Source organism: Solea senegalensis, linkage group LG20, assembly GCF_019176455.1.
Source record: "Solea senegalensis isolate Sse05_10M linkage group LG20, IFAPA_SoseM_1, whole genome shotgun sequence".
Lineage (NCBI taxonomy): Eukaryota > Metazoa > Chordata > Actinopteri > Pleuronectiformes > Soleidae > Solea > Solea senegalensis.
The window spans coordinates 19,750,981-19,763,653 of record NC_058039.1 but is presented as its reverse complement, the minus strand read 5'-3'; the positions used below and the strand labels follow the sequence as shown (position 1 = coordinate 19,763,653).

The following is a 12,673-nucleotide window of genomic DNA, read 5'->3' as shown; positions in this document are numbered from 1 at the left end:
CTGGTTCTCACAGGCTTGTTCATGTTCAGTTGTGACAAAGCCAAGTCCCTGAAAAGCATGGTTTCATTACTGGAACTCCAGCAGTTTATGAAAAATAATCCTGTACCATATGTTTATAACAACCTTTGGAATAATTAAAAAAAAAATGGCCTTTTGCGGCTGAGATACATATGTATTTTTACAGATTAGCATATGTGCCTTGAAGAAACGGTCGTCAGTGTTTCTATTAGAGTTGGCACATTTCAAAATATCAGGGCCGCAAGTAAGTGATTTACAGCGAACACGTCAGAACCGTGTGGACGTCTGGTTTTATTCATGAGAGAGAGAGAGAGAGAGAGAGAGAGCGAGAGAGAGAGAGAGAGCAGGTGTGGTGAAGGGAGAGACTTAAGGATGCACGATATTAGCGACACGGTATCGTTATCGGCGGTTAATGGCTTTAAATTGATCCGCCGATAAGACTGACTAACTTCCCACTATGGTCCCTGCTCGCCTCGCCTCGGCACAGTTTAGGTTGGTTTCCCAAAATAGTACCTACTCAACGTGGGCGGAGTCATCACTGCGTGGCTGCATGAAACTGCTGTGACGTTGTTTTCAGTGTAACTGAATCATTAGAATCAGTTCATTAAACCTATTTGTTCACTACTTCCTCCATGAGCGGAGCACAGACTCCGTCCGTCTACACCAGACTCCTCTGTTAAATATTGAGATTTTAGACATTTCCCTGGTAATTGTTGGAGATGAACCCACGTTTTTTAGGATTGTTGAGTCTTTTTAACTCATCTACAGTTCGGCATTGTTCGGCTTGATTCTTGTGTCGGACGTCTCTTCCTGTGATGACACTCTGACCAATCAGTGGCCGGCATTCTGTCGACAAATTACTAAAACAAAGTACCTGGTACCTGGTTCTATGCTCGTGGAAACACAACTCAGCCGTGCCGAGGCGAGCTGAGGCGAGCTGGTAGAAACGCCATTTGATAGTAGGCTGAAAAAGCTGCTACCTCCTTGACTTGCTAGCTCCCCTTATTTATTTTGCACAATAAAGAGATTTTAAATCTGCTGCGAGACGACTATAAAAGTATTATGTTAATTTCATGATAGAAGAGACAAAAGGAAGGTAGTATATATCTGTATCGACAATGGTTATTGGCCCAAGCATTCCCAATAGATCGTCAAAGTCCAATATCGTGCGTCCCTTTTTGTGACTGATTTGAAATGAGTTTATATTACGAGGGGAAAATAAAAGAAATCAACATGTGATCTACCTTTTTAGAACAAGTTCACACCCAGTGCCAAAGCAGATAGAATCTTCACCTTTTTTTCATGTTTTAACAACTTCACAGATAATTCCAGTTTATAGCAACCTTTTCTTTGTAGTTTCAAACGTCGTATAAATTCATACAGTGGTGGCACTGGTAACTGCTGAGATTTGGGAATTTAAAGCAACAACTGTCTAATGTATACGGCTGCAGTGAATTATTGTATCTTATATATCGGTTTGATTTCTCTCAGTGTTCCTACACTCACTAAAGCAAGGTTAATGCAAGGACAGAGGTTTAGAGTGCAAATGTTGACTCTAAAGATTTATATCTTCATTTATTCAACAGGATAAGTGAGTTCAGAAGCGACTGAAAATGTTTATACATGTATATTTATATTATTATATCATTCAAAAAAGAGTTAGGGTTAAGGTTAGGGTTGCTCGGCGTCAGCAGACGTTGCTTTGTTCCCAGGTCTCACCTGTTAGCAGTGAATCCAATATCACAACCCAGGGTTGTTGTTAATGAAACACAAAAAACACAAGAGTCACGTTGCAATAAACCAGAATTATCCTTTAAGCACTTCCAGTACTGACAGGGTAAAGTGAATATCTACCTGATGGCGATGAGTCATCTGCCTTCTCTTCACCTCACAGTTTTCAAACTTTACCAAGAAAACATTTTTGGGGAATGTATCAGCCATAATAATCTTCTGTTGAAAGGAAGCAGCGAAACAAACTGGACTTTGTTTTTGTCCTTTTTTTTCCCTCTCTCTCATGTTGTACTCCATTATTTCCACTGGTCCTCGACTGAATGTTAACTGTACAGCACACACACACACACACACACACACACACACACACACACACGCGATGGTCACTGGCTGGTTCCGAGCTGGTTTTTAAGTTTTGTTACGCACTCACGCGTCACCGTGCTTCACTGCGGGTGGATTCTGCCACAGACCTGTGACCACGTTCTCCTCCGACACAGACGCAGAGACACAAATTGCACTACTCTCTCACTCTGTCTCACTCTGTCTCACTCTGTCTCACTCTGTCTCACTCTCTCTCTAATACAACAGAAAGCCTGTGTTCCATTACCTTGTGAAATATCCTTTGCAATAGTTTCTTCTGTAGGTCTGATGAACAAATAAATAATGTCATGTACCGTATTCCTTACAGGAGATTGTATCCCATCTCGTTGGCGTCGCCGTCATCATCATGAAGTTGAACCCACTGACATGTTTGTGTCACAGTTTTCAAGCTGATGTCTGTACAGTTGCACTCTGGGTCTCGTCTCTTCTCAACTCGCAGGGAGAAGATTGTTAAGAATTGCTCAGAGTGAAATGAACATTTTACATTTGTATGTTTTCTCTCTCCCTCTCCTTCCTTCCTTCCTTCCTTCCTTCCCTCTCTCTCTCCTTTTTTTGGTGCGTGTGTGTGCATGATTTGGTGTGGATGACTCACTGGGTTACACGGCCTGGGTGAAGCCATAACACACTTGAATAAAAATGATGAGCCTCCTTCTGAATCTCCTTTCTATATTTGTTTCCTGCTGAAATATCACTGCTCCACACAAATGTAAAACAGTTCAACTGGAGTCTGACGTCGTCGTCTCTCCTGTAGGCCACGTTCTCCGACTGGACCGATCCAGGATCAACTTATTCTGTGATAATTACACCCGTGGGGAGTTATTACATTTACTAATATTTCTATTAAGTCAAGGTTTAGAGAAGCAATTAGACATTTCGGTGTTTCACAGTGGGCCGACCTCCAAAAAAAAAAAAAAAAAGCCTGCTTAAATAATTCCAAGAGTCTCCGTGAGCCGAAACTTAAATATTTCACACTTTCAGGCAAGGATCAAATCCGAGGAGATAAATCTTAGCTGTAGGGGGAAAAACACTGAGATAATCTCACTTGAACGCAGACACTGTGCCTCATTCGCTTATTTAACTTTGACTTCATTCCCACACGTGGAAGTTTGATATACTGGGAAAATGCCGTATAACAGCAGACAGTGGGTTAGCATAGCTTAGCATAACATTTATTTAAATGTGTGCTGATTCATTTTTCTTATACAGCCTCAAATAGCATCAGACTCTCCTCTTTCTCTTCATTACAAACCAACAAGTCAAGTGATTCTATAATTTACACATTTTATGAGTTTATTGTTTTGTTTTGTTGAAAACGTACACATTTTGACAGCAGAAATGATGTATTCCTCCTCATGTTAACATTTGTAAAATGATGTTGTTTCACTGTGCCTGAAACTCATCATCATCATCATCATCGTCGTGCTTCTGCGTGGTGTGAAAGACGGATGTTAGGGAAGAAAGTTTAGCTTCACAGAGAGCCTCAGTATCTGCTGAGTAGACCGTGCAGTGCAGCTGGATGTTTAGTAGGTGGGAGAATGAGCCGGCAACATCCCTTTTTATCCCTACCCACACTGCAGTAATTATACTGTCAGCCATGAGCGTCAGGCAACGCAGGAGGATGACACAATAAGAACAGTGGCAGAGGGGCACTGAGGCTTTCTCTTGGCGTTAAGCCTGTAATTTTGCATCTTAAATGATCATGTAAGCAGAGCCAAGTTCTGCAGTGGGACCGTTTCAATGATATGACAAAGTGTCACAATAAGCAGGTGCTGACATGCTGCTCCTTTGTGTGTGTGTGTGTGTGGGGGGGGAGGAGGGGGGAGGGGGGTGAGGCCCTGCGGCGAGAGAGCAGAGCAGATTTTCAACGATGATTGAGTCTGTCTGCCGGATGAAAAATGGATTAACTGTAGGAGGTGCAACTGCACCACCAAACTCACGTGTCATCCATCGCCGGAGAACTCTGCGACAGTCTGCCTCTAAGTACAATAAATGAGGCTGATGTGGAAGCAATGGAGCCAACGCTTGAAAAACAAGCTGCTGTCTGAGAGCAATTAAAATCTGCAGCGTTTTCCTGCAGGCAACACAAAACTGTGTCCTCGTCTTATTGAGCCTTGCTGGAGATATTTATGCAGAAAAATTATTACCACGAGTTGGAAGAGAACCTGATCAACATTTAACTCCTCGTGAATGTAAACAATATTCAGGAACTCTGTGAGATACTGAAGTAGCAGCCACTGCAGAAACCTCTGCTTCGGTTCTGTTTCAGTTTTGTAGGAAGTGTTTTTCTTTGATTTAGGGACATTCAAGTACATCGGTCACTAAAAATGAATCACAGCTATTTTCTCTATCATTTAGTATTGAGGAGCGTATTAATACTGAGTCACATGAGGATGAAAATTCATTCAAAAATGTTTCCTTCCTTCACTTCACACGTTATTATTCTCTATTAAACCAAAAGTAAAGCATCCTGGTGCCACTTCACTGAAGTTCATTTCACTCAAAGTGTCTAATGTGAAAGATTAAGAGGCTGAAAGTGGATTTAAAAAAAGAAAGTTGTTTAAGTGCTTTTAATGTTTTAACTAAATGGAAACACAAAAGTATCTTTTTTAACATGAAACAGAAATGAGGGATTAGAGACCAGATTGATTCTGTCATGCTGTCTCACACCAGCTCTCTGACATCTGTGTTACAAATTATGATGATGATGATGATGATGAGTGTGAGGCCTCATAACTTCACCGCTAATGCACACAAAAATGGACTCTGGCACCATCTAGTGGTGAGAGAAGAAGCAAAACAACTGAGTGTAACTAACCTCTGAGTTCTTCGAGCAGAAGCAAGAAGAATCCACATGAATGCAGAATCCCTGTGAGTGAGTGAGTGAGTGAGTGAGTAAGTGAATGAGTGAGTGAGTGTGTAAGTGAGTGAGTGAGTGAGTGTAAAACAAGCAAGGTGTGGCTGTGAGTGAAAGCAATGGAGATCATTAGAGATCACTGTGCTGCACTGTGACCCTAATCTGCCTAATTACATTAAAGCTGCTAAAACCTCGTCCAACTCCAGTGTCGCTGCCTGTGCTTCTGCGTCTGCACTGCAGGAAGAACTCGACAACAGTGTAAATAAATAAATAACAATAAGTTAAATAGAACAGCAAATAAATAAATAAATAAATAAATAACAACAGTAAATAGCAAATACCAGTAACAACAACAGCAACAGCAACAACAACAACAACAACAAATAGCAACAACAGTAAATAGTAAATAAGAACAAATAACAACAAATAAATAGCAATAACAACAACAACAGCAACAGCAGCAAATTAAATAAATAAATAATAATAGTAAATAAATAAATAGCAAATAATAACAGTAACAAATACAGCAAATAAATAGCAACAACAACAACAACAACAACAGCAACAGCAACACAACAAAAGGAAGAGATGTTTCCTAAACCTGTGAGTACTCTGATATCTCATTACACAGCTTAATATCTGCATCCATTTAGTTTATCACTGGTCATCAACAAGAAAAGTAAAAGTCTGTTGGTTTAATACTCACATATGTATATATACATATATGTATTTTTCTATATATACATAAAACCAGTGACAAATAAACAAAGTGGAGATGCATTTTCCTCCTGCAGCTTTGGTTCCGACGTCCACTGAGGCCTCGTTTACAACGAATGGCTTCACTAATGGTTTAATAAATCCTCCGTTAATGCTTTTAAGACTCAACTATTAACAAGAACAACTGGTTGAGCTAGCAGGCAGTGGGAAAATCCCACGGCTTCATAATTTGTTTTTTATCCTTTTAGCATCTCTTTAATTCACCATTAACAGCTTTCAAGTATAGTGTTTAACAAACTACCCTCGAATCCAGCCGCTTGTTTGCTTGTTTCTTTGTCTTTAACATGAAATAATTAGAGCTGCAATTATTGGTGGGTTTGTGGATTATAATTGACCAGTTTTGTGTATATTCAGGGAATTGTGCTTGATCATATGTCTAACTGTTGTGAGCCATAAATTAAGACTATTGTGAGGCGCTGTTGCTAACCCCAATCCCATATTTGAATTCTTTTGACTCGTTTATACTGTATTATTCATTTGATTTAAAGTGACACAATGCTTTATTGTTCTAAGGAGGGATTCAACATAATCATCACAGAGAGTGAAATGAGTCACTGATGGTTTTTTTGTTTGTCTTTAACAGGGGGCTCCTCAGCGAGAAGAAATGTCGAGCATCCAGGTTAAAAATACCGCGCTGCATTTGAACGGTCAAAATGTGCGGCTGGCAGCTAAAAATGACCGCGTTCCAAAAACACCTGGCCTCTGTCTGTCAGCCGTGGGTCGGCTCGCGGCCTCGCCGCCGACCCAGGAGGCCACGGCACAGTTGGACTTGTCAATGCTCAAGTCGCCAAGGCCAGATGTAGCAAGAGAGGCTGAGAATCAGCACGTGAGAGGACGCCCTGTGAAGCTCGCCCCTCTGGAGCTGCCCGAGGAGGTGAGGGAGGCTCAGAGGCAGAAACTCAAATGTGTCCAACAAGAAGCTAAAACTGCTTCTCATAAGAAGGAAGTGACTCCAAATGAGCCTCGGTCAAGGGCGGTGAAGTCCTGTGTGAGGCAGAGACCTGTGAAGGCTGCTGTGTGCCCTCCTGCCTCCCCTACAATCCTCAAAGCCCGGCAGCAGCACAGATCCCTGAGGCCCCAGCCGACACGCTCCGGCCCCACAGAGCAGGAAGGACACAGGCATCTGGACGCTGTGGTGTGTCAAGGTACTCCTGCCCCTCTGCGCAGCAAACCTGCCCCTCCTTCATCGCCCCTTCTTAAACCTCGAGCCACACGTGACGGAGAGGCGACACGCCCGAACCCCAGCAGCCTCCAGCAGGAGACAGGCGGGAGGCCACCAAGGCTGAGGAGGGCGCAGTGCCTGAAAGAGGATCACTGCAATTCAAACATGTCAACACGGGGATTATCTGCAGATGATGGCAAGCTGGCCCAAGGTGTCCAAGGCACAGGGCAGCAGACGGAGGGGGCTTTGAGAGGGCAACCGAGTTGTCCAAACGGTGTGCCAAATAAATCCCAAAATGATAAAAGCCTATGGATGTATAAAAAGGTATATGTATATGTATATGCGGCCAAAAGTATATAGGCAGAAGATACATATGTGTTAAACATTCTTATTATTTAGAGTTATAGTAATGTATATATGTGTATATATATATACACATATATATATGTATATATATATATATATATATATATATATATATATATATATATATATATATATATACACATATATATATGTGTATATATATATATACACATATATACATTACTATAACTCTAAATAGTAAGAGTGGTAACACATATGTTGGACATTTTGTAGTTGTTTCAAGTGGTAATATAATCCAGATAATGAATCAATAAGTCAATGTTTTCCTCTGTAAAATGAAATAGTTCATATAGAGTGTGGTGGTGAAAACAGCAGCACAGCACAGTATTTCACTTAAATGTTTTATCATTTGTTATTAATGGACGGATTGACTTTCCCTTTGTGCTCCCAAAACAGAAAATAAATAAATAAATGGACTTTATTTTATATAAAAGCTACGTGCCAGGACACTAGTTGCATTTCCAAAAGCTCTCCCACGGATCAGAGTCATTCATCTAGGTGAACCAGACGCAGCGCGGCGAGGTAGAACCATCACATTATCACATTAGAGGTAAATGAGAGGATGTTTACTGAATGAGCAGCAAACAATAAACCGTTGAACATTTCTCTGAGTATTTTCAAACAAAACCTCGGCAATAAAAGAGGAAGAGAAACTTTCGTTCCTCTGTGGTGAATCTGTTTCTCTCATTTAACACATGAGGAAAAGCAGTGTGGTTGTTGTTTGATGGACCGCTGACACTCTACTATAAACTATTTGTAATAAAACTCAACATGAAATATTGTATTTCTATGATTGCATTGCCTGTTTCCTTACATCGCCTGGTTTGATCATCATTCACTTGAGTCCCTGACCCAGACCAGAGTCAGGTTCTAGGAAATTTACCTCGACTTGGACGGAAACTGGAGAACAGACAACATTCACACTAAGAAGGTGGACACTTCATACAGATCCTGATAGCTCTTTAATGTTGTAAAAGTAATTAGGCCCACGTGCAGGCACCATTTTCAATATAAAACACACACAGAACAGATCTTTATCTTTATCTAAACACAAATAAACACATTTATATGAGCCGGGAATTGAAGACAGTTAAATATGCACAGGTAAATGTAAGATGAGTCTTTTTATTTCTGAAACAGGAGTTACAAACTATCAGACGCACTTTAGTTACTACTGTCTCACTGCATTGTGATTGATAAATAAAGATTAGTTGAAGTGAATTGAACATGTGTCTAACCAAGTTACATGTAGAGTCACGTTCATTCATTCACCTGCAACAGTTTGTCGCTTTGTTGCCACTAATGACCTTTTTTATTATTATTATTATTATTATCCTGGTATGTTCTTGCATGTGTCTTATCTTGTAGTTTTGCTCCTTGAGTGTGTATTGACTTCCTGTTTTATTTTCGATTCAGTTATTTTTTACTTCCTGTGTTGGTTGTGATTTCCCTCCACTGTGATTGCGTGACGAGTTTCACCTGAGTGCAGTTCTCCCGGCCTCCTCAGCACCTTTGCTTTAGCTTGGTTCCCTCTTCTCACTCCTTGTGTTCTTAAGGTATTTTTGGTTTATATCTATCTTTAGCCTCATTGCCTGCCTAAGTTAGTTTTGCTATTATCGATGCTGCTCAAGCACATTTTTCATTTTTGTTATGTGTCTGAATGATATAAATGTGTTTGATGCTGTAATGTGGTCAAAAATCTATTTGCTTCACACATTAATAACGTGGACATATTTTGAAACGATAGCCTCTCTGATGTGGGAGGTTGAAAGCTGGCCGTCCGTCAGATGACAGATGGCTTTCTCCAACACTACACTGCGCCTGCAGCCTCCTGCTCACCCTGCACGCTGGTCACCTCTTTAGCCCTCTCACATAAGGCGACAGACGGTTCCTCAGACTGACACCATCGCTCATAACGTGCATCTGCTCCAAATCATCAGCCTCTTTCCCATCCACTCCACACTGAGCCTATACATAGCCTGGTCAGTGCTCACTTTCCTTGGCTGCAACACTGTAAATAGGCCTGTGTGTAACGGCTGACTTGTTTGTTGTCCGTGACATTGAAATATTGACGCTGTGTTCCGGCTCCACAGCAGGTTTGGGTGGATTTCCTGATGTGGGGAAAAGTGTGTGGCACTTTGAAGACGGCGCGTCACCTGAGAGCTGCGATGCACGGGACTTCAGAGGAGAAACCCAGAACATCTGCCAGGCAGGATGTCTGACACAGACGCCGACAGGGAGCGCGACATCAGTGAAACACACATCCGAGAAGTATAAATCAAACCCGACGTGCAGTTCACAGACGACACGGGATGGAAAGTTAAAAACAAGAAAAAGACGTGCTAGAAATCCAACTTATCACGTATGAGGAGAAGGGAAATGTAGAACTGCAGATGTGCGAGTGAGAGACGAGTGAGTCACATGCATAAATAAATGAATGATAAACACTTGATATGATTTAAACATGGAGGATGTGTGGTCTGACTCTGATTGTAAACTTGTCAAAACAGCTCAACATGAGTGCTATAGATCACAGGGATCACATGGCAAGTCAGTGCGAGGACAGACATTCAACACAAAGCTGCGAGCACAAGTGTTCTGTAATCATTCCCCCGACTTAAATACAGCCTTTCTTCCTATAAGTGTGTGGCTGGTCGAAGCCAACGCGGCCCGGCCCACCACCAGCCCCAGGGCGGCTCCGCTGCGGCTATCGCAGTGGCAAAGGCCGAACAGTTGAGGCGGTCGCCAAGAAGCCATGCCTTCTTTTTTTTTTTGAGGGCTATACACTTGAGATGGGTGCAGTCATAAAGGAGGGAGGGAGAGGGAGAAAAGGACAAAAATATCCAAAAAGTCGGGTCTATAATTGGCTGTGCCTCTCAGCCTGTTTTATGTGTGAGCACGGCCCAGTTGAGAACAGTAGAAGCCACCTCGTCCCCTAGTGAAACCCAACACTCCCCACACTCGTAGTTCCCTCCCTCTCCCTCTGTCCACCATACACAAGGTTGCTGAGAGAGCTCACCTAACCTTACTTTTTTAACAACACTACACTGGATTGTCACCCTGGATTATACAACAGCCTCATACTGAGCTGCGGTCCCTGCAGAGGAGATATTTTGGATTATTGTCACCTGGTAATGATGCTGAGCTGGTGCTGATTCAGGGCGTGAGTGCTGGAGGCAGAGAGAGACACTGACGACTCCCAACACTGGTGAAGTGACAGAGCAGGTAAGAAATAAATTGTCATATCATTGTCCATTCATTTACTGTTAGAAATGATTGTTTTGCAGTTTCTAAATGGTTGACATTGTGTCCATATGCTGAGATGATCAGTCAGAGAACAAACCCGTTCTTTCTTTTCTCCTCTTCCTGGACTGCACTTCAAAAAAACCATGTCTTACATTCTGTTTTTTACATTTCGGAAACGATAAACGTGCTGCTTCTGTTAGAGACATCTACACTACAGTCCCAGGTCTGCCATTGAGAGAGGAAGTGGAAACAGGCCCGATGATACAGACCCACAGATTGTAAGGAATCTGGCCTCAGGTTCACATGTTGAGAGACAAACCAGCTTGTGTTAGCTTTACCTTGGATACTGTAACCTAACAACTTCATCATAGATGAAAGGGAAGACAAATAGACTATAGTTTACTTGATCATGGATCCAAATCCTTCACTTTTTTATTGAAGTCTTGCTGGGCTGAATCTCTCAGATTTACCATGAACACTAATGGAGGTAATTAGAGTGATTTAGCTGGCGTGCCTATTCTGCTCATTAATAGCTCCAGCGAAACCAAGTAGCAGAAATAGCTCATTGGAGAATCAGATAAGGAAACTGGTGGGCTGTCGAGAGACCAGAGCACTTTACAATATATAATGAACCCTCTATCCTAAAGCTATACAGACCAAACCACAGTCAACAGGCTGCTTCTGGCCTTCAAGTAAGAGTAACAACAGAACAGTAGATGCAGTGTGTCAGTCAGTCAGTCATATTTAATATTGTAAGTATTTGTGTGTTTAGGTTAGGTCATTATAGATTAGATTAGATTAGATTGGTTGCACCCATTTGTCCATCAAATCATGTCCAATAAGATACAAACTGAACTGCAGCTTTAAATGTCATTATGAAAGAGCTTAGCATAAAGAAAAATGAAAAAATAAAAATAAAATGACAATTTGATGGTTTACATTAAATGAGATAGTGACCTGTTCATCTATCAGATGAAAATGTAATTCTAATATTCTCCTATTAGGTTTGAATACCACTGTCTATGGAAAACAAACACCACTCACTGATGGTGAATACATTTTCAGGCCGTGAGGGAGTCGTATTATTGTTTTCCAAGTGATGCATAACTCAGACTTTCCTCTACCTCCCATGATGACCCCAGCAATGACACACTCCTCAGTGTGAGAGGAACCCGTGTTATGGCTGCAGTCAGTCACACATCAGCCCTGATGGCAGTCATCGCAACCGCTGGTGTGCAGTACATGCAAGAATAGTTTTATATTTATTCAACAGGTTCCTGTCAGCGCCGCCCGTGGCACAAAGAAGCATCCGAGTGCCTCCAACTAACAGCTCCAAAGGAAAAACCAGTGATACCTGTGAGAATCTCACACTGACTGAATGTTCTTTAAATGAGTTGTGGGTGGATATGGTTCAGAAAAGTTCCAGCAAACGTTTTCCAGTGCAGTTTTGTCTGGATGAAGATTTACTTGGAGATAATGTGTATTTCAGTCCAGGGCTTGAATGATCACGGCCTGAGAGTTGAGAACATTTCCTGTCCGCTTCTATCCCAAAGAGAGAGATTCAAACAGGAGATGTTAGAAATACTGGTCAGTAGTGGAGACTTTCTCCTTGGTGCCAATTTATTTTAGACTTAAAAAGTACAATTTGATCAGCGTAAAGTTGCAAAGATGAAACTTTTTTTTCCATCCATCCAATTATACTGCACTACAGGAAGCACTTTATCTGTTCTGGGTTCCCAGGCAGAGAATGAGGATTGGAAACTGTGTTCATGTTTCAGTAATGAGAAGGTGCATGAGCCAGTTGAGCAAACACAGGTTAAAGGATTTTAATTTAGCGGTAGTTTTACTAAAATGCCTGTCAGATTACATAAGAGCGGATTGTTGATGTTTCTGCTGACATCTCCACAGACTGGACAGCTTGATGGTTGCAGTAAATTAAACAAAAACAGACGCAGACCGAGGCCCAAATGGAACTACGACTGGGATTTCGAATCACCCTGGTCTTGGTCATCCTGGCCTTGACTCTGACTGGCGAGAGGGTGGAAGCACAGAGAGCAGGTGAGAACATCACGACTGGAAAACCTCGCTGTGAAATGCCTGTATGTGACAAGTGATTC

The 12,673-nt window shown here is 41.8% G+C and overlaps 2 protein-coding genes and 1 long non-coding RNA gene across 5 annotated transcripts in view; all 3 read left to right on the top strand.

Moving 5' to 3' along the window:
- Nucleotides 1–5,523: 5,523 nt before the first annotated feature.
- On the top strand, nucleotides 5,524–7,283 carry LOC122786834. The gene is made up of 2 exons (XM_044053332.1): nucleotides 5,524–5,587; nucleotides 6,345–7,283. The coding sequence occupies exons 1-2, from the start codon at nucleotides 5,573–5,575 to the stop codon at nucleotides 7,281–7,283; spliced, it is 954 nt and encodes a 317-aa protein (XP_043909267.1). The 5' UTR covers nucleotides 5,524–5,572.
- A 1,368-nt stretch (nucleotides 7,284–8,651) lies between these two features.
- Nucleotides 8,652–9,717, top strand: LOC122786930. Its single transcript, XR_006362505.1, has 3 exons — nucleotides 8,652–8,866; nucleotides 9,058–9,292; nucleotides 9,404–9,717. It is a non-coding gene; the product is annotated as an uncharacterized LOC122786930 (long non-coding RNA).
- Nucleotides 9,718–10,176: 459 nt separating this feature from the next.
- The window catches only part of col22a1 (collagen, type XXII, alpha 1), a 45,261-nt gene continuing 42,764 nt past the window's right edge, over nucleotides 10,177–12,673 (top strand). For all 3 annotated transcript variants that reach the window (XM_044053269.1, XM_044053268.1, XM_044053267.1), the window contains exons 1-2: nucleotides 10,177–10,535; nucleotides 12,465–12,614. In XM_044053269.1, coding sequence (XP_043909204.1) covers nucleotides 12,524–12,614 — 91 coding nt within the window. In that variant the 5' untranslated portion in view covers nucleotides 10,177–10,535; nucleotides 12,465–12,523. The remainder of the gene's footprint in view (nucleotides 10,536–12,464; nucleotides 12,615–12,673) is intronic.